At 40.5% G+C, this 22,384-nt stretch overlaps 1 protein-coding gene across 5 annotated transcripts in view; it reads left to right on the forward strand.

Moving 5' to 3' along the window:
• evi5.L (ecotropic viral integration site 5 L homeolog) overlaps window positions 1–22,384 on the forward strand; it is a 106,201-nt gene that overhangs the window by 18,257 nt on the left and 65,560 nt on the right. For all 5 annotated transcript variants that reach the window (XM_018258572.2, XM_041590537.1, XM_018258571.2 and 2 more), the window contains exon 3: window positions 19,400–19,629. In XM_018258572.2, the coding sequence (XP_018114061.1) occupies window positions 19,481–19,629 (149 nt within the window). In that variant the 5' untranslated portion in view covers window positions 19,400–19,480. The remainder of the gene's footprint in view (window positions 1–19,399; window positions 19,630–22,384) is intronic.

Consider the following 22,384-nt stretch of genomic DNA (forward strand, 5'->3'; position numbering starts at 1 on the left):
AAGGATCCCATTGTATACTACAGGGTTTATCTGTTATCTGCTGTGTATCCTTGTGCCCTTTCAGCTTTGAATGGCAGACCCCCATGGCTACACATCAGCTTGTTCAAATAGAATATTTTTGAAGCAAACACACCAGTTGTACCTGGGCAGCACAACAGTACATTGTATTTTCATAAAAGACTTTTGAAAGTCTAAAATACTTTATTTTTTTGGTGTTACTCTTCCTTTAAAGGGGATGTAAAGTCAAAAAACTAAAATCCCCCTTTGCCCTTGGGGAACTGATATAAGCCTTTTTCTAATTGCAATCAATTATTTTTTATGAGCGGCTTCCATTTCCGCTTCAGTTTAAAGTTGAGTGCAGTCCGTTCCCCCACATACCTGCTCTTTCAGCTGCGAGCAAAACCTTCACGGCCCGTGGCCGTCTCTGCTGTTTGACCTGCCCATCTTTTCTGCTGTAGGCGGTCTTGTTTGCAGAACGTCACTGTCACTCCCACCGTTGCATGACTGGCTACTCGTTCTTCATTGGTAGGCAGGCGGGAACAGCAGAAGAGATGGGCGGGTCAAACAGCAGAGACGGCTACGGGCCGCGAAGGACTGCACTCAACTTTAAACTGAAGCGCAAATGGAAACCGCTAATAAAAAATAATTGATTGCAATTGAAAAAAGGCTTATATCGGTCCCCCAAGGGCAAAGGGGGATTTTAATTTTTGACTTTACATCCCCTTTAAGGAGGTAGAACTGCTATTTTCTCTAAGTCATCTTGGGGGACACAGGGACAGTGGGGTATTGCTGGTACATCCAGGAGGGCAGGACACAACAGTAGGAAAAACTAGCCCCTCCTCTACTGGCTATACCCCCAGTAGGCGGAGCTTAGATCAGTTTTTGTTGTGTCCTCAGGAGGATAGGACGTTTAAATTTTTTCTCTCTTTTTTTTTTTTATTTTAAATTTTTTGTCAGTTGCTTGACACCAGGGAATGCCCAGACCCTCTACACTGAGCAGAGGTTACACATAGGCATTCCCCAACGTGGGACCTGTCTCCGGGGCCCTAAATCATTCAAGGCCACCAGTCTAATGCTGGTTTCCCCCCCTTAGGTGGAGACTGACTGGCCGGATGACAGAGGAGAAGGTTACAGGACTCTGTAAGTATTCAGCTGTCCTTCTTCCTCTCATATCCCTCTCCCTGCTTTTCTGGAGCGAGGGCTGTCTCCCAAGGGGCCATTCCCTGCCCCCAGGCTATCACCGTCTGGTTCAGAGTGTGTGACGCTGCCTGCCCCTTCTCCCTCTCCCACCAGGTGTGTTCGCACACTGAGGGTGTACTATCCCTGGAGAGGGAGGTTTTTATTCTGGCAGTAGTTGTATGGGGCACAGAAGGGAGACATACAGCGGGGATGTCTGCGGCCCAGGAGGAATTCCCTTGTTACGGGCTGCGCTGACGTAAAGACCGCACTAGCCGTTGGCGCCATTTCGCCCCAGTTCTCGCGCGATTTAGCGCGCACTTTCAATCGCGGCCGCCATCTTGGATTGCGCACCGGAGCTATAGTGCGCACGGTAGCAAACACTAGCTCGGGGGTTCTGTCAGCCCTACAGAGTTTTCTGCGGGCTAGTTTTCCTGCCTCAGGGGAGAGAGTCTCTCAGCAGGGGACTCCCCAAGTAGGAGAAGGCACTACACATTAGGAGACGTTGTAGCAGCCTGTTTTTCGGCAACTACCTAAGACAGCCTCCTCTGCTGGCTCCTCACAGTCGAGCTAAGACATTATATATTATATATTAATATATTGCTAGTCTATATATATATATATACAGGTTTACCATATTACCCTATATCATGTCTGAGGGATCGGTTGACAGGCTTTTTTCCAAGGGGGCACCTACTGCCCAAGTTAGATATTTAGCTTGTGCCACATGCCGCAAACGTTTGCCCCCTGGGCACAAAGAGCCATTATGTAGTAAGTGCAAACCACCTGAGCCTGATCCTGAACCTCCAGAACCTGCTCCTCCCCAGGAAGCACAGGAATGCCAGGGGGAATCATCATCATCTCTGCACAGAGATTCGCCACCGACCAAGCAACCTGCCACTCCAGAATGGGCATCACAATTAGCTTCTGGAATACCAAAGCTAGCCCAGTCACTAGACAAACTGCTTTCTCGTCTTGACAAACCTAAAGGGAGAGTGTCAAAACGCAGAGCTCCTTCTCCATCCGAGGAAGACAGCGATTCTCCTCCTAGAGGTTTTCACCATCTTTCTGGATTCTGGAGATGACTTTGATCGCTCCGAAGGTGAGCTTTCTTCGGACTCAGACAAGGAGGGTGAGGAATCACACAAGCATTCTTCTGAATCAGTAGATGCTTTAATTACCTCGGTGCTTGAGACTCTTCATCTTCAGGACCCAGGGGCATCATCTGAGACGGCTAAGAGCCTGTTCAAACGACATAGTAAGACTACACCTGTTTTCCCGTCCCATTCTCAGCTTGATCAGATTATACAACAGGAATGGGATACTCCAGAGAGACGTTTTCAAACAAATAGAAAATTTCAGAAGCTCTACCCATTTCCCAAGGAGCTTACAGAAAAGTGGTCAATGCCACCTTCAGTGGATCCGCCGGTCTCCCGGCTTTCTAAGAATACCGCTCTCCCTGTTCCAGATGCCTCGTCTTTCAGGGATTCTATGGATAAGAAACTAGAGAGCCTTCTACGCTCTTTGTTCTCAGCCTCTGGCACTTCTCTACGACCTGTCCTAGCCATGGCTTGGGTCAGCAGGGCGATCCAGTCCTGGTCAGACACCCTACTCACCGCTATTGATTCTGGGGCACCCCGCCATGAACTCTCTCAATGTGTTTCCCAGATTAAGGAAGCAAATGATTACATGTGTGAGGCTTCACTCGATGCACTTCAGGTCATCAGCAGATCATCGGCACTCTCTGTGGCAGCTCGCAGATCTCTTTGGATGAAACTGTGGTCAGCAGACGTTTCCTCCAAGAAGTCTCTAACCTCCATTCCCTTTAAAGGCAAGCTTTTGTTCGGACCTGACCTGGATAAGATTATCAGCCAAGCGACAGGGGGCAAGAGTACCCTATTGCCTCAGCCAAAGGCTCGTCCCTCATTCCGCAAGGGAAATTTTTTCGTGGCTCCCAAACCAAGCACACGAGATCTTCACCACCTCGACAGTCCTTTGCAAACCGAGGACGTTTTAGTAGTAAGCAGAGACCTCCCTGGCAGAACAAAAAGCACAATCCCAAGGCTGGAGACAAGAATGCCTCGGCATGACTGCGTCCGCACTCCGGCAGTCACAGGACCGATAGGGGGCAGGCTCGGCAGCTTTGCCGAAGTGTGGACCACACTCATTCAAGATTCCTGGATTCACGAGGTAGTAACCCATGGCTACCACCTAGAATTTTCCTCAACTCCCCCTCATCGCTTCTTTATGTCCAGACTGCCACAGGACTCAAACAAAAAGACAGCCTTCCTAGGAGCAATCTCAAGCCTTCTAAGAGCGGAGGGTGATCGTTCCTGTACCGGTCACAGAACTTTTCAAGGGCTACTATTCCAACCTCTTTGTAGTACCCAAGAAAGATGGTTCGGTAAGGCCCATTTTGGATCTCAAGGAACTAAACAAGTTTCTTCGTCAACGAAGATTCAAGATGGAATCTCTCAAATCAGTCATTGCGGCGATGTCTCCGGGACAATTTCTGATTTCTCTAGACATAAAGGATGCCTACCTTCATGTTCCCATTTTCCCTCCGCATCAGAGATATTTGAGATTTGCGTTCCAAAATTGCCACTACCAGTTCACAAGCCTTCCTTTCGGTCTAATGTCTGCCCCAAGGGTCTTTACCAAAATCATGGCAGCAGCAACAGCAGTGATTCGCACTGCCGGAGTTTCCATCACACCCTACCTGGACGACCTGCTAATCAAGGCACCCTCCTTCTCGGAAGCCCTGAGATCTCTCCAGATATCCATGGACAAGCTCCAGCAACTAGGCTGGGTTCTAAACCTGGAGAAATCTTCTCTAACGCCCAGTCAATCTATGGTCTTCCTCGGCATGCAATTCAATACGCAAACACAGAGGATTTACCTCCCTCACGAAAAGGTCAGCCATCTTCAAGCCTTGGTAAGGTCGCTCCTACAGAGACCTCAACACTCAGTCAAGTTCTGCATGAGGGTGTTAGGGGTCATGGTGTCCACCATAGAAGCGGTACCTTTCGCCCAATTTCATCTTCGGGAGCTCCAGTGGAATATTCTGAGAGTGTGGAAGAGGAAATCCCTCCTTCAGGAGATCCGACTCTCATGCAAAACAAGAGCATCTCTCCTCTGGTGGTTGGACAACACCCATCTGTCCTTGGGAAGATCCATGGGAGAACCAGCCTGGCGCATCCTCACGACAGACGCGAGTCTATTCGGCTGGGGAGCAGTTTTCGAGGGCCACTCTGCTCAGGGTCAGTGGAACTCACGGGAGGTGAAATTGCAGATCAACCTACTCGAAATTCGTGCAATCCGTCTAGCCTTAATCCATTGGCAGCAGATTCTACAAGGTCAAGCTGTAAAGATACAGTCCGACAACGCCACAGCGGTGGCCTACATCAACCACCAGGGGGGCACAAGAAGCAGAGGAGCACTAGACGAAGTCAATCTCATTTTCAAGTGGGCCGAGGCTCACCGGGCCCATCTGTCAGCCATTTACATACCAGGAATGTTAAACTGGGAAGCGGACTATCTAAGCAGACAATCCCTAGACCCAGGAGAGTGGTCATTGAAGGACGAGATCTTCCTCGAGATAACACAGAGGTGGGGCACCCCAGAAGTGGATCTCATGGCGACCAGGCACAATCGAAAAGTCCCAGCGTTTCTAGCTCGATACAGAGATCCATTAGCCATAACAGCCGACGCTCTAACAGCCAGGTGGCAATTCCATCTGGCTTATGCCTTTCCACCCCTGCCTCTCGTTCCAAGGACTCTCAGGAAACTTCAACGAGAGAAGACCACTCTCATCCTCATAGCACCAAGATGGCCTCGACGTTCCTGGTACACGGATCTTCTGAATATGTCTGTAGCAGAACCTTGGACCCTGCCGCTAGTTCCGGACCTTCTAACTCAAGGACCAATCCGTCACCCAAGCCCAACAATTCTAAATTTGACGGCGTGGCTTTTGAAACCATGATCCTAACTCAGAAGGGGTTTTCAAAGGCAGTAGCTAGCACTATGTGCGCAGCCAGAAAGCCGGTATCGGCAAAAACTTACCATAGAGTTTGGTCCACTTACTACCAGTGGTGCATTCGTCATAAGACTCTGTTCAAACGATTCTCCATCCCTAACATTCTGGAGTTCCTGCAAGAGGGCTTTTCCATGGGTCTATCCCTTGGCTCTCTTAAGTCTCAAGTCTCTGCTCTATCCGTCTTTTTTCAGAAGCGACTTGCTCTTTTACCTGATGTCAAGACCTTTATGCAAGGAGTAACGCATTTGGCTCCTCCAGTTCGATCACCACCTACCTTATGGGACCTCACCTTAGTCCTACGAGCACTTCAAGACCCTCCTTTTGAACCGTTAGGATCTGTACCACTTCTCTGGCTTACCTGGAAAACTGTTTTTCTTCTGGCCATTGCCTCTGCAAGACGTGTTTCAGAACTCAGCGCTCTGTCATGCAAACCGCCTTTCCTCGTTTTTCACCATGATAGGGCGGTCCTACGCACTATTCCATCTTTTTTGCCAAAGGTAGTATCTGAATTTCACCTGAACCAGGAGATTACAATACCAACCTTCTGTCCTTCTCCTTCCAATCCTAAGGAGAAGGCACTACACACCCTGGATCCTGTTAGAGCCCTAAAGTTCTACCTTCACAGAGTCCGGGACATTCGCAAGGTGGACTCCTTACTGGTCATTCCTTCAGGCCCTCACCAAGGAGGGGCAGCTACAAAATCGTCCATTTCACGCTGGATAAAACAAACAATTCAACGAGCCTACGTGGCACGTGGCAAAACGCCACCAGCTAGGATTACAGCTCACTCTACTAGGGGAATGAGCACGTCCTGGGCGTTCAGGAACCAAGCATCAGCAGAACAGCTGTGCAAGGCAGCTACGTGGACCTCTGTCCACTCTTTTTCAAAATTCTACCATTTTGATACCTTTGCGGCTTCTGACACTCGCTTTGGCAGAAAGGTGCTTCAGGCCGCAGTGGTTACTTCCACCTAGGCCTCACTCTCCCACCCAGAGGAATTAGGGGACAGCTTTGGTATGTCCCCACTGTCCCTGTGTCCCCCAAGATGACTTAGAGAAAAGGAGATTTTGTGTACTCACCGTTAAATCTTTTTCTCTTTGGTCACTTGGGGGACACAGGGCTTCCCTCCCTGGACTGAGGCCCTCAATTTTTCCATCAGACATGTTTTGGTTAATTATCAGTTTTACAGTTTATAAAATTTTACCTGTTGACTTTGGAACAAACTGATCTAAGCTCCGCCTACTGGGGGTATAGCCAGTAGAGGAGGGGCTAGTTTTTCCTACTGTTGTGTCCTGCCCTCCTGGATGTACCAGCAATACCCCACTGTCCCTGTGTCCCCCAAGTGACCAAAGAGAAAAAGATTTAACGGTGAGTACACAAAATCTCCTTTTTTTTCACATAATATAAGTCTACTGTTTGTCATGGCCTTCCTGTATAGCTGACCAAGGAGAATTCTGGGTTCAATATAGAAAAATGCAAAAACAACATGTACCTAGAGGTTTTCCCAAGCTGTTGCACTTTAATTTGTCATCTAAAAGCCTAGGCTGGTCCATGTGACCAATAAGATTTTACCAATTAATAGTATCATAGAACTTCATCTTTATCATAGAACAACATCTGGTATCTCCGCTAGTATTTTATAAATGTTGCTTTTATCTTTGCCCCACAACATTATATCTTGCTATCAATGTTACTGGCACATAAACAATATGCAGTCAAGTCAAATCGGACAATATTTAGTAAAACAATAAAACTATAGTTCAACTTTATTGCTCTCTACATAACAATAGTCTAACTCTATACCAATATTTTTCACCTTCCAAAACTTTTTTTCTGTTCAGTTGTTTTCAGACATTTGCTTTTCATTTTTTATTTTTCCAAGATTGAAGGTTAACTTTTTAATGTTTCTGTGTCTGGTGTAAAACCAGTGTAATTTAGAAATAAAACATACACCATAAAAATCATGGCAGATTCCCTTTAATTTTGAGAGGACTGCTTGTGCATAATGAAGTACAATATGATTCTGAGAAAGTTTTACACTTGCAGTGAATTTTAATTTATTTTTAAATCGTTGACCTTCTTCCAGATAAGGGAGTTGAAAACAATGTAGATGGTGCCTAAAATGTGTTCTCAGGGATTTTGCCACAAAAGCAGTTAACCCTCACCTGGATGAAGGAATGGTCCATGAGAAGTTTCATCTCAATATATAGCATACTAGATTTTAATTAAGTTTTATAAAGTTGGATTGTCTGTTCCCTGCTGGCAATAGAAAAAAAAACATTTATAGATAATATTTTCTTGCTTGGAAACACTAACCCATTGGAATTCATGGCAGGGAGTATTTCTACAGGAAGCAGGGTTTCAGTACATCTGTGTTGATTTTGACTTTTTTTGTTTAACATTTTTCCACCTGCCATTCTAATTTCTGTTGCAGCATAATAGTTTCCAGCAAAATAATGTCATTTGACTTTTTGTTTTAAATAAGATCTGCCTATAATTAAATCTATATAGATATTTACAAATCAGTAGTCTCCCATGCGGTGGGGCACTATGCTTCCTTTCTTAACTTGAGTTGATTGAATAGGGCTTGTGCTGAACATACTTTATGCCAGTTATGTGTTTTGTTAATACTTAGGCTGTCTGTACAATGCCAGATCCGCTCAATTGCCAAACGAGTGGACTTTAACCCAGTTTGGCCATCCATATGCTGGGCCAAATCAGCCTGATCTGATTATTGGCATGTAGAATAAGATGAGAGAGGCCTACAAGTCTATTGGATGAGGACGCCTCTGCATGCTATAGTCCTTGTCGGACGGGAAAATCAAACCTTTTATATATGTGTTCAATTATCAGCCAGATGCCGGGCAGGCAAACCTGTCGATGGGCCAATAAGCTACCGACTCAGTTCTGAAGGCCCTTGTAAATCAACTTTAAAGGAATTGTAACATCAAAAAATGTGTCTTTTAAAGTAATACAAATATAACGCGGTGTTGCCCTGCACTGGTCAAACTGCTGTTTGTTTCAGAAACACTACTATTATTTATATAAATAAGCTGCTGTGTAGCAATGGGGGCAGCCATTGAAAGTAGAAAAGGCTCAAGTAACACAGCAGATAAGCTCTGTAGTACATAATGGTGTTATCTGTTATCCACTATTTAACCTGTGCCATATAGCCTTTTTTCAATTTCTGCCATTGCTACACAGCAACTTGTTTATATGAACTATAGTAGTGTTTCTGAAGCAAACAGATCAGTTTTACCAATGCAGGGCAACTGTGCATGATATTTGTTATTTACATGAAAACACTTTCATTTTGTGATGTTACTGTTCCTTTAACTGAAGACACGTTTCTTCCTTGTAGGGAAGGTAATTGGATTACCAGCATACATCACCCTCCCTTGCTTTGTTTTGTAAACAGGTGCCCATTATACAGGGGATTATCTGTACTTGGAGGAGTACAGTTTGTTTTAAGGAAAAAAAAAAAGCAAAACATTGATTTTTTTTTTTTTTGTGCGAATAAAATAATGCATTTAACACAAGTGCTTTTCATTTAACTTACAGAATTTGGTCAAAGTATAACCTAGGGAGGTCTCCTGTTTCATTAGTAACATTTATTCCTGTATTGACGATTCTAAAATAGGGTGAAAATACTGACCAGTTGTTTTCTTTCAGACGTAATGAACAAGTTTGTGCACTGTATTGTATGCACACATGCATGAAGGCTGCCCATGCCAATTATATACATGTATTATAAAGAGAAAACTTGCACTGGCCTCATACTCATTTCATCTAAGTCTGTTGACACTGGCTAAGCTATTCTGATCCTTGCTGTTTGTGTGAAAGGGGATTCGGCCACTCAGACCCTGTAATCATGATCAAGCCCAACTTTAAAAGTGGGCAGAGTGATCATCTGATTTGCCAATTATATTGGTTCATTGGCCAGCCAGGGAATACATGGACCGTACTTCAGTTCACCAATACATTTTTTACCTTGATTTGGGTAAAAAAATAACTAATTTCTGGCCTGTTTAAGGATGGAGTGAGTCTAGAATGAGTCCTGTTGCTTATTACTTATGTTGTAGAGAAGCAAATGGTAGTTAGAAAGGGCTTCTTGCTCACTCTGAGTCTCTAGGCACTGCTACATATTCCTAATACAAGTATGGGACCCATTATCCAGAAAGCTCCAAATTACTGAAAGGCCTTCTCCCATAGATTCTGTTTCATCCAAATAATTTTCTTTTTCTATGTAATAATAAAACAGTAGCTTGTACTTGATCCAAACTTAGATATAATTAATCATTATTTGAAGCAAAACCAGCCCATTAGGTTTATTTAATGTTTACATGATTTTCTAGTAGACTTAAGGTATGAAGCTCCAAATTATGGAAAGAGACAATATCCGGAACTCCCCATGCCCCGGGCATTCTGGATAACAGGTCCCATACCTGTACTGACTTAGTGCCTTGAGAGGTTCTTGCCACTTTATTGAGCTCTTCTGAGCAGTTTCAGCCAACCCAAAGGAGCCCTCAGGGGATTATGTAACAGACTGGGGCAATTCTGACAGCAACCATTTATTTAGTAAATAAGCAGTTTAATGATACGTGAGGGTTGTCTAAACTCTATAGCTACAGTAGAACCTTACATTTTAAAATTTTTCCCTCATTTTACATTGTTGTTTGGTGGTCCCACCTATATATTATGCGGAACACATTTCCCTGATTTTACATTTTCCTGGATTTTACACCATTTTTTCTGGTCCCCTGAAAAATGCAAAATGGGGGTTCTACTGTAATTATGCCTAAGGGCAGAGACACACGCTCAGATTTGGAGAAATTAGTCGCCCGTTGACAAATCTCCTCTTCAGGGCAATTAATCTCCCTAAACTACCTTCCTGTCGGCTAGAATGTAAATCGCAGCGGGATGCCACTCTGAGCGCTTCGTTTTCCAAAACTTCGGGCGACTTCGGAAAACGAAGTGCTCCTAGTGCCAGCTAGAATGCAAATCCCCGGCAGGAAGGCAGTGGAGGCAGTTCAGTCCCCGAATCTGAGCATGTGTCTCTGCCCTTAGACAGGTATTCCCTTTTGTAATGTAAATGGCTAAATGACAGATTGAGTGGTGTGTGTGTGTGTATGCTGCTTGTTGTGTGGCGTATTTCTGGTACATTAAACTGAAGTACAGGTATGAGATCAGTTATCTGGAAACCCGTTTTTCACAAAGCTATGAATTATGGTAAGGCCATCTTCCATACACTCCATTTTAATTAAATAATTGACATTTAAAAAAAAATAATTTTCCATTTTCTCTGTAATAATAAAGCAGTACCTTGTAATTGATCCAAACTACTTAATCCTCATTGGAGGCATAATAATCCTGCTGGGTTTCTTTAATATTTAAATTATTTTTTTAGTTTACTAAAAGTATGCAGATCCAAATTAAAGAAAATCCATTCTCTGGATAACCCCAGGTCCTGAGCATTCTGGATAATATGTCCCATACGTGTATAGAAATTCCCCGCCATATTCTGCTGGGATTTAGTCATAATGGAAAAAGTAACTTATGGGTCAGTAGCTTCAAACCTTTTCCTACCTGTAAAATACTGGAATACAAAGGCTTTGCAAATATGTATATATGTATGTGTGCAATGGAATCTGCTTGTGAATGGCTTATGGAATTGCTGCTGCCAGTTTACAGAAAGCATTTGCAAAAGGCAGAGCTGAGACCTCGGCTTCTATTTTTATTTCCTGCATACATATATTTACATTCAGTGCACGTGGCAAAGCAAACACACAGGGTCTGTGCTGTCACAGCATCTGCTGCTTTTTTGGTGTGAGTTTTTCGCTTGCAGGCTGATCTCATAATGTACTTGAGCTTATTTACTACACAGATGCAATTTCAATTCTCTGAAAAAACGTCTCACACATATTTATAAGCATTGTGCCACCATCATGATGAAACACAAAAAGATGAACCTTATGGCATACAGAACCGTAAAACATTGGGGCTCATTTATCAACACCAGGCAAATGTGCCCATGGGCAGTTACCTATAGCAACCAATCAGTGATTAGCTTTTTAAAGCCAGCTGCAAGTAGAACAATGAATGCAGCAATCTGATTTGTTGCCATGGGTTACTGCATGGGCAAATTTGCCCGGTGTTGATATGACCCCCCCCCACCACTGTGTATCGGGAATAGGTAGGCCTAGTACAGTCCTGCACTTGTAAGTGGTGCCAGTGACCTGAGATATAAGCAATATATATAGAGATATATATATATATATAGAGATATATATATATATATATATATAGAGATATATATATATAGAGATATATATATATATATATATCTCTATATATATCTCTATATATATATATATATATATATATATATCTATATATATATATATATCTATATATATATATCTATATATATATATCTATATATCTCAAAACCGCTAAAAGACCACACTCAGGAGCCGCCATCAGCAAGTCGCGTTTAAGAGCTGAAACATTGAATAAATATACACTTTTTTTTGTATCACAAGACCTATGAGTGGGGACTTTTTGCTGTTTTGATATTATGATTCTATGTTCCAGCACCTAGGCATTTACTAGTGCTCAGATCCAGTTGTTATATATATATATACTGTACTTGCATATTGCAAGGCAAGCTTTGCTTAAAGTGGACCTGTCACCCAGACACAAAAATCTGTATAATAAAAGTCCTTTTCAAACTAAACATGAAATCCAATTTCTATTTTTTATTAAAGCATTCATAGCTGTTGTAAGCTCATTTAAATCTCAGCTGTCAATCAAATATTGTCTGCCACTCCTCTATGCCAGTGGCATAGAGGCGGGGCAGACAATTACTTTCACTTTCCATTCAGCACTTCCTAAATGTCACTGCTCTCCCCACATTCCCCCATTCTCTTTACCATTTAATTGTGTAGCCAGGGCATGGGAATGGACATCGGGTCCCCTATTCTGGTGCACAAACAAGATTCTGAGATGATACAAGGCTTGTCTTAATAACAGTGTGCAAAAAATGGCTCCTGCCTGCTTGTTATAATTATGAAATCCCAGACTGAAGGAAACAAGATTCAAATAATTTATATAGTGTAATTAAAGTTCATTTTGCTTGACTAATGTGATAAAATATGATTTTGAATATTTTTTTGGGTGACAGGTCCCCTTTAAAAGCTCTGTTTGAAGGCCTCAAGTGTCAGCAACTCTATGTACTGTCCTGGATTCAGTTAACCCTGGGGTTGGAGCCAAAAGCCTCATATTGGCAGTCTAAAAATGCTTATACAGGTATGGAATCCATTATCCAGAAACCTGTTAACCAGAAAGCTCTGAACTACGGAATGGCCAACTCCCATAGACTCTCTCTTATCCAAATAATCCAAATTTTAAAAATGTATTTACATTTTCTCTAATAATAAAACAGTGCCTTATACTTGATCCAAACTAATATATAATTAATATATAATTAATCCTTATTGGAAGCCAGGTTATTAGATCTATTTAATGTTTAAAGGATGTACTAGTAGAATTAAGGTAACAACATCCAAATTACGGAAATATCCATTATCCGGAAGACCCCAGGTCCCGAGCATTCTGGATAACAGGTCCCATACCTGTATCTCAGAAACTGTTAAATATAGCAAATTAATGTGCAAAGTGCTCAGCTTTAAGATTACATAATTGTATATGCTTGGTTTAGATCCCCTTGTTGCACATACCACCAAGTGCTTCTCTTCCTCTTGTACCGTAGAAAGTGATTCTGTATCTCCAGTATTGGTGCATTATGACCTACATACATTAGAAAAAAGAAATGCACAAAAGCAGTAAAGCATTACGTGATAAATGGGCCATAAATGTTTGAATAGTTGTAGAACAAAAATACAATGATTTACTCATCCATATTCTTATAAAGGAAGTGTTTTTCCCATGTGCCTTTAGACACTTTACAGGACTTATTTATTAGTGTATCTGCATATTTGCCCTAAAGTAATAACCCAGAGTAAATCATCCATTAGTTATCTTCAGGCTGTGGCACTTCGAATTATCAAATATCTGGTTTCTTTTTGTTACTTCACTGGCGCAAACTTTTTTTTTCCTTTTCAAGGGCAGAATATCTTCAAAACAAGTAGGATTTGAAATAGATTTTGTAATGCACCCTGCCCAATCTTTTACTTAAAAACACATTATTTTCCTGTTCGTTGTTGTTTATTTTTTTTCCCCTTACTACCACCCCAATAAATAGGAGCGTTTATTCCCCCTCTGCTGCAGCCCGTCTCAGGTTTACAGATAAAGATACAGAAGGCTGGTAATTTGATCAACTGCATTCTTCTCCTACTGACACAGTAGCTCTGAAGAACTGAGATGCTGCAAAAAGAAAAGCACTTTCAATTTTGCAACTTGACTAACTAAACTAAAAATTTTTTTTTGATATATAAAACGTTTAGAGAAGAATAGGCAAAGGGTCCATGGTTATTTATTTATTTCTTTTTTAAGTAAACACACTATTCATTATATTATCATCTTTAGAGTAGATTTATACTACAGGTATAGAATCTGTTGTCCCGAAAGATTTTATCCAAAAAGCTCCATATTACAGGATTCAATTTTGAAAAAATAATTTCCTTTTTATTTGTAATAATAAAACAGTACTTTGTACTTGATCCCATCTAAGATATATTTTTATATAATTCGAGGGAAAACAATCCTATTGGTTTTAGGGGCAGATTTATTAAGGTTCGTGTTTTGTTTTCTAGGAAAAATGTGAGTTTTTGAGGTTATTTTGCAGTCAAAAATCTATGTTTCGGGTTTAAAAAATACTCCAATTTTTAAAGATTTATTATTATTAATTTGAATTTTCCGGTTGTTAACCACAAACTTGCTGATTTTCTTAAATTAGAAACCGTTCAAGTTGTGAGTTCATTCGAGGTCTAAAAAACTCTAAAATTCGACCTTTTGATAAATAACCCCCTTAATGTTTACATGATTTTTTACTATACTTCAGATAAGGAAATCCAAATTATGGAAATACCATATGGAAAGACTTGTTCGGAAACCCCCAAGCATTCTGGAAAACAGGTCCCATATCTTTTCTACAAAAGACCTTAATATGGAATGTTCTCCATTAAGCAGCTGCCGGTAGTTGTTTTTTATCTCACATGTGGTCTACTTCATAAATTACAAGCCTTAAATTAGCATTTACATCCACTAGGTTTGTGGATGCTGCAATATCTGTGCCATATTTTGTCTGGCACCGTCTGCTAAGGCTAAGAGTTTGACTGTACCCACGCTGAAAGCCATGTTTTGTGCATACCACGTGTCCCTTTACTGTTTATGTAAGTCTTTGTGTAGGGATCATGTCTGTATGAGTAGGGCTTGACCTTGGTATATATAGAAGTGTTCTTACTTTTACCTGTATGATTTACACACTAGGACCTGTCAGACCAGTTAATTGTGTTAGTCACATTTGGCACCTACATGACATTACTAGGAAGCCATAAGCTATGTGGACGTTGTAATGAATGTATCATACTTCACCAATATCCTATTTATTAGGAAAACATTAGGAAACCTTTTATGGCAAACTTGTTAACATTGCTAACTTTGGTTTGTAATGTTGTAATTTTCCAAAATAAATAGATGCTTTTCTGAATTCAATTTACCTATAAAATGTAAAGTGCAATTATTCTTTGTCACTTTTTTTGTACTTGGAGTTGCAGTTTCCCTCCCCTCTTTCTTGAGATGGCATTTTATTTTTAGCCTTTATTTATACAGTGTCAAGTAATATTTTATTGCTGTGCATGAGGCAAAGCAGTTCTGCATATATCTGGCGACAGCCGCTGCTCAGAAGATTTTATGGGTGTATCTCTTCCAAACTGCTCCTTAATGCCAAAGCAATTGGGAAAAGCCCAGGAGTATTTTTTTTTTAAATAATTAATTGACAACTATTTTTAAAATAAATTTGAATAGTATATTAATTGGTAAGGTGGGTTTAAATAATGAGCATGATGACAGGAAGTAAGGTCTCTGAGGAATGGTGTGAACACGAAACATGTCAGACCTCAGACGCTATCTGTAATTAATTGGATGTCAAAATAAAGAACATTATTTTTTTTAACTGAAATCTATTGATTTTTTTGGAAGGGTCCAGGAGTGCGCTGCTCCAACGATTTATGCAGGAGTATCACCATGCTGTGTGTATTCATGGAGAGTAACTTAAGGAGTATGAAACATTGACCGTTTTGATCAGTACTACTTGATGCTCATAAAGGAGTCCAGTAAGATTAAAAACGAGGGGTGAAAGATACAATGCAGGCCAACAAGTGGAGTGACATGTTGGGCTAGCAAAGTTAGATTCATAAAATTTTTGCTTACTTCCAGACTTTTCAGTTCATGACCCTTTTGGTCCAGCATTTGCTTAAGGACCCCTTAAACTCATAAGCTTACAGGCATATTAAATGTTGCTATGTCAGCTATTCCTCCATAGTTTGAAGAATATCTAGGACTCCAAATAAGGGTTAACCCCCACCTTCTACCATAAACCTATCTGAAGTTGCTCTTCAGTGAGTATTTAATAAGGCAATATAGCCATTTCCCTAAACTTTAAAATCATCCTATCATTTGGCTTCAGACTGGGATCTCACTGTTTGGGAAACACAGCTTCAGTCTCTAGAACAGACTATGGGGCAAATTTACTTACCTCCGAAATTGCACCAGCGACGGTTTCGCTGACATCGCAACACATCGCCAGTTGTAGATTCGCCAGGACAACGCTAATTTGCGAAAATCCGAAGTTGCGTCCAGGGTTCCCGAACGCTTGCGAATGTGCTCTAGCGATAATACGATAAGCAGTTCGGAGCTACGCTAGCGATGCCTAATTAGCATATGGCATGAAGTTAAAGTACAATTGACGTATATGTTGTAGTAACCACGTTACACTACACAAGGCCAGGGAAAATTAATATTGTTATTATGTTAATATAGTGAATAAAGTACCACCTCTTGTAAAATATAAGGATATTATAAGTTACCGAGGAGTTTCATGACCATATAAAAACACAAGGCCGAAGGCCGAGTGTTTTTATACAGGTCTGAAACTCCGAGGTAACTTCTAATATCCCCATATTTTGCAACTGGGAGTACTTTATTTATTATAATACACACGTTTCAGTGAGTCATGTGACAGAAATGACATCAGAACTCACCGTTTATAACTGATGACATCAGAACTCACCGTTTATAACTGATGACATCAGAACTCACCGTTTATAAGGATATAATTTACAGGATATTCATGGCTTTTGTGAATTATATAGTGAATAAAGTACCCCCTCTTGTAAAATATAAGGATATTATAAGTTACCGAGGAGTTTCATGACCATATAAAAACACGAGGCCGAAGGCCGAGTGTTTTTATACAGGTCATGTAACTCTGAGGTAACTTATAATATCCTCATATTTTACAACTGGGGGTACTTATTAATTATAATACACAAATTTTAGTGAGTCATGTGACAGAAATTACATCACTACTCACCGTTTATAACTGATGACATCACTACTCACCGTTTATAAGGATATAATTTACAAGATATTCATGGCTTTTGTGTATTATAGTGTTTTATTGCCCTACACATGTGCCCACTGTGTAAGTTAGGCGCCATATGTTAGGAAATATAGGGGGGAAGGAGGGAACACAAAAAAAAAAAAATTACGATCTTTTTCAGCCTATCACCCTGTAAAAAGTAAAAGTCGCCAGCATTTTTTGGGATTTTGAAAAATTTTCAACATTTTTTTTGAGGAACTCCTATCTACTTCGCCTGGTCTGAGGTGGCGAAGGCAAGTCTGGTGCAAGAGGTAAGGTTCAGTAAAATCCGCATCTTACTGAATTTGTGCAGTTATGTCCATTCGGCAGAGCAAATTTTCGCCTGGCGATGGCGTGCGAACTAGCACTAGAGTCTATCTCCTTCGCTAGCAAATTTACGCCAGCGCCCGTTAGTAAAACGGCTAAGTTCCAAAATGACGTCAAAGTTGAATTTTCGCCAGTGTTAGTCACTTCGCCTTTTAGTAAATTTTCCCACATGTCCATTTAGTGTGTCAGTGCTAGAGTACCATTTAACTCATACATAAGCAGTATGCACTTAGTTTATGACCCCAACTCCCCCATCTACTTCACTAGAATGACCTCTTGGATTTTGGCTCAGATAATGAAAATTGTACAACTATAATAAAATGTTAAAATAGTAATTAAAGGCATGTCATATTGAAATTAGTGTTAACCTTGATATTAACTTTTAGTATGAGGAAACTGAGGTACTCTATTTTCATTTTATTTTATTTTGTTTGTAATTTGTAAAACTGCATTTACAGTTGCATGTCTGAAACAAAATGAACAACTGCTTAGAATTAGTCAAACTATAGTATACTAATAGTTGTTTTTAAAAGTGAAATTCCAGTTTAGGTTATGGTTGATGAAATGTGGTTTTCTGTCAGCCAGGGGGAGTGCCATGCTCCGTTGTTTCTGTTTAGCAGGTACAGGTAATGTGAATGGCTGTACAGTTTACATATTGCTATGCGCTTTCAAATAAACGGTTGTTGGTTTTTTTAGTGTGCTTTATTGACATGGTTACAGGTTGGTACTGGTAAGCTCAATGGCAAAAAAGGGCTTTTCAATTGCTTATTCCCAATTCTTGGGGGCAGATGTAAGAAGGGTCGAATATCGAGGGTTAATTAACCCTCGATATTCGACCAGGAACTAAAATCGTTCGACTTCGAATATCGAAGTCGAACGATTTAGCGCAAATCCTGCGATCGAAGGATTATTCGTTCGATCGAACGATTAAATCCTTCGAATCGAACGATTCGAAGGATTTTAATACAACGATCGAAGGAATATCCTTCGATCAAAAAATCACAGGCAAGCCTATGGGGACCTTCCCCATAGGCTAACATTGACTTCGGTAGCTTTTAGCTGCCGAAGTAGGGGGTCGAAGTTTTTCTTAAAGAGACAGTACTTCGACTATCGAATGGTCGAATAGTCGAACGATTTTTAGTTCGAATCGTTCGATTCGAAGTAGTAGTCGAAGGTCGAAGTAGCCCATTCGATGGTCGAAGTAGCCCAAAAAACACTTCGAAATTCGAAGTTTTTTTAATTCGAATCCTTCACTCGAGCTTTGTAAATCTGCCCCTTGGTGTTCAATCTATACACCTTGTTTCTGGTTGTCCCAGTCCTCCTTCTTATTCGACTCTTCTGTGCATACAGTAGTTGTATTTTCTGTAGAATTGGGTGCTTTCCTAGTCTTGTTATTTGTCTTAAATTATAGACTAAGTGGATGTAAAATTTAAAGTCCCACATATTTACTCTGTTTTTAAGTTTACTAGAGTAATGTAGTATCATCTTCCTCCAGCCTTGCTTCTTGTATTATGTGTTCAGTGTACAGGTTGAATAAGTATTGGCTTTCCATGCAGTCTTGTCTAGAGGTCGCCATACACGTGATAAAAGCTGACAAAAGCTTATTGGACTGTGTATTGGGCCCTCCAATGGACCTCCCTGATGATATCTGGGCAGATATGCGTCGGGCAGGTTTAGATGTCCCATCGGAGGGAGGAGTGTGTTGGCTCATTGATGCAGTCCTTGCCCAGATAGCCTGCTTGTACTGCTCAAGGTGGGCATATTGGCAAACAAGTGGATCTTTACATGTATGGCCAGTTTTACCCCTTTTACCAGCATGCCAACAATATAGGGTGTTTCTTGACTGTTTTCATTATCAGCTGTCTCTTGTTTTGTTTTTTTGTTTTTTTAGGCAAAAAGTATGTTAAGCATATGCCTCATGTTGAAAAGTGGTGTATGCTGTATATTAGAAAGCATATGGCGAAGAGTGGATTATGCAGGGAAGTCAGTAAAACCATGTGGAATGGCTGGGGTTATGATAATTAATTTGGTGCTTGTTACTAACTTTTTTTTTTTTTTGCCTTTAACTTTGCTCCTGTCTGCCCGTCCTGAGTTCTTTAGGTGGCCCTTGTCAATCCCTGCACATACACGGCTTATGCCAGGATTTCAATAGCATTTCTGACTAACATTATTTAGACTGTTGCAGTTGTTATTTTAAAATAAATATCTACTCTTCCAAGATCTAAATCAAATTTGCTTTCCTGCTGTCCCTATATTAGGTGGCGACAGACAAGGTTGCAGAAAAGTTGAGTTCTACTCTCTCATGGGTGAAGAGTACAGTGTCATATACTGTCAGTCAAATGGCAAGTCAGGTGGCGAGCCCATCGGCCTCATTACACACTACATCCTCCTCGACTACTCTGTCCACTCCAGCGCTTTCACCATCTTCCCCAGTCGAGCTGAGTCCAGATGAAGTTGAGCTGCTGGCAAAATTAGAAGAACAAAACAGGTAAGTAATCATCCTCCGATTTTTTTTTTCCATGGGTTTAATGGAAATGTATTGTGTAGTTTATATTATACTAATGGTTATGTCATATAGAGAAAACTAATTGAGCTGGATGCTTAATAGCTTACTTTTGGATTGTGGGGACATGTGTGGATCAAATTTAAAGGAGACATTTTGTGTAAATAATAAGAATGTACCAGTGCGGTGTACACATTTAGATATAGAAGAATTGTGCTGAAAGTAGAAGTTTCAGGCTGATTTATGGAATATTTCTGCAAAAATCCTAATAATCGCTCCCTTTATTTCCACTTCCTGCTCCCTGAATTCCCAGGCTGTGCAGAGGAGTAGGCGGCACTCACTGCACTGTAGTATTGGAACCAATTGGGTTTTTTTCATTTATCCTATATGTCTCCTTTTATTGATCCTGTTTATTGGGCTTTGGAATTGTTCTTATCCATATACAGAAGTGTAGACCATGCCTTAACTTATTACTTTATGTATGCACTGATCAGAAATCTACCTAGTTCAATCCATAAGTATCTTCACAAGCATTTGATATGCCAAATTTGGTCTATACCTATTGGAGCACTGAAATTTTATCTGGTCTAGTCCAGTTCTGGCTCTAAGGACAGAGGCCAACGGGGAGATTTGTTGCACACTATATAAAAGCACGACCACGGGTGACAAATCTCCCGAATATGTGTCTCCACTTGAGGCATAAATAATCGCAAGCTTTATGCACTTTTGCCCTCCTGTTTGTGCCTGCCTGATGAACCTCCTTTCTAAAGTGTTACTATATGGCACTTAATTTCGGTATCCATGCACCACTTTATAAATAAAGTTATACATACAGTAGAACCCCGATTTTACATTTCTCAAATTGATTATTCTGGTCCCACGGTCAAGTGCTCCATGTTTTTCCTGGATTTTATGTTTTCTTGACTTTTACATTTCTTTTGTTCGGCCCCATGGGAAGCGAAAATACGAAGTTCTGCTGTACACGGTCCTACAAATCAAATTCTAAAAACATTCTATTTTTAGAACAGAACAACCTTTTTAGGGGGAGAAGTTTGACTTTTGGCCAAAACATGTTAATTAGTTTGAGCTACATTTTTCTATCTATAACAAGTTGTATTCATTTGTGTATGGTTATGAGTAAATCTGCATTAAATGTATTACCAAAGCTGCAGTGACAAAAGGCCTCCCTGCTAACATATTGTTGCTTATAATGTTAGAATAAGTATATTTCAAGCATGTGCATCATGCACTTTTTGGGGTTCTCTATCGGATTGCTTGCCCGTTTCTTTGTCATGGAGTAGCACACGACTGCAGAATCAAACACTATCTTGTACATCTCTGGCTAAATGATTGGCTGGACTGAAATCAGTAATGGGACTGAGACAATGCTAATGCTATTTAATACATTGGAAAGTAAACTAAAGGTCATATGCCTTTTGCTAAAATATTTTTAAGAATTGCATACTGACATACATTTTAAATTAGTTCCCCTCCAAATGATGACTAGAAATTTCTGCCAGCTGGGAGGTTCTTGGTGGGATGTTGTGAGTAGTAATTCAGTAACATTTGGTGGTCAGTAAGTTGCTTGTAATACATCACATACCAGTATGTTAACTTTTTGCCAAAAATCATAATTGAGATCTCTTCAATCCAATGTGTATATTGCTCCTTTCTGCTGCCTCTAGAAGAACATTTTGCCCAGATATGGCTAATTTGGCTGTTGGGTTCAAATGTAAATGCTCTGTTCCACAAAAACATAGGGGAGCTCTTGAAATTGCAATGCTGGGGAAATTTGGTTCGGCAGTTTAAGCTGTGATTTCTGTAGGGTTGCCTTCTAACCTCAAGAGGTATCACTTTTAATTTAAATTTAAAACACTGAAATACTGCTAAGCACAAGTAATTGGCAAAATTATTAGACTGACATTAGTGTCACTTGTTTCCTTTCCTTGTAGAAGGCTTACAGTCTAGAAGATTATATTGAAATGAATTCAGGCATCACGAATGTGATTATCCAGCTCAGTGTGCCTGCTGTCAGAGCCTCCGTCAGATTTGCACGCTGCTTGTTAAAATTCCAGCTTCTCCTTTTCTGCTTTCTTGTGTTGTCTTAATGAATGCATGTCCTGACACGATGCCACATCATCCCCCAGTGCCCAAGAACAAGCTTTTCATTACACATTGCTATGAGATGGCACAGACATTAAAAAAAGAAGAAAAATTGTGCTACATCCCAGTGGAATTATCTAGAAAGTCTCTGGACTTTTATGGTGTCAAACTGCACCTCCGCTATAAAATCATCTCTCTAATGCTGTTTAAAATATGCAGTAGAAAGAAAAAATGCCAAATCTGCCAAATTACATATTCAGTTAATTTTGTAAGTAAAAGTAGTACACGGCTATTGCATGAAACAGTAATAATGCAAATGTTAATAATGCACAGTTACATTTTGTTTCATGAACTTTAAAACAGAAACTCCCTCTTAAGCACATGTGTGTTCATAAACACCTTTTGTATATAGCAAACAGTTTTTCAGTTTTGGTTGTAGGAATTTTGCCCACTCTTTCTTGCAGATTGCTTCTATTCCGAGATCTTTTTAGTCTATCTTGCAAGATCCACCCACAGATTTTTTAATGGTGTCTAAAGCTCCCCATAGACGCGACGATTCTTCTTGCCGAACAACCGATTTTAGGGAAGCCCGACCAATCCTTCGAAATTATCGTGAATTAGTGGGATTCGAACGATC

Source organism: Xenopus laevis, chromosome 4L (genome assembly GCF_017654675.1).
Source record: "Xenopus laevis strain J_2021 chromosome 4L, Xenopus_laevis_v10.1, whole genome shotgun sequence".
Taxonomy (NCBI): domain Eukaryota; kingdom Metazoa; phylum Chordata; class Amphibia; order Anura; family Pipidae; genus Xenopus; species Xenopus laevis.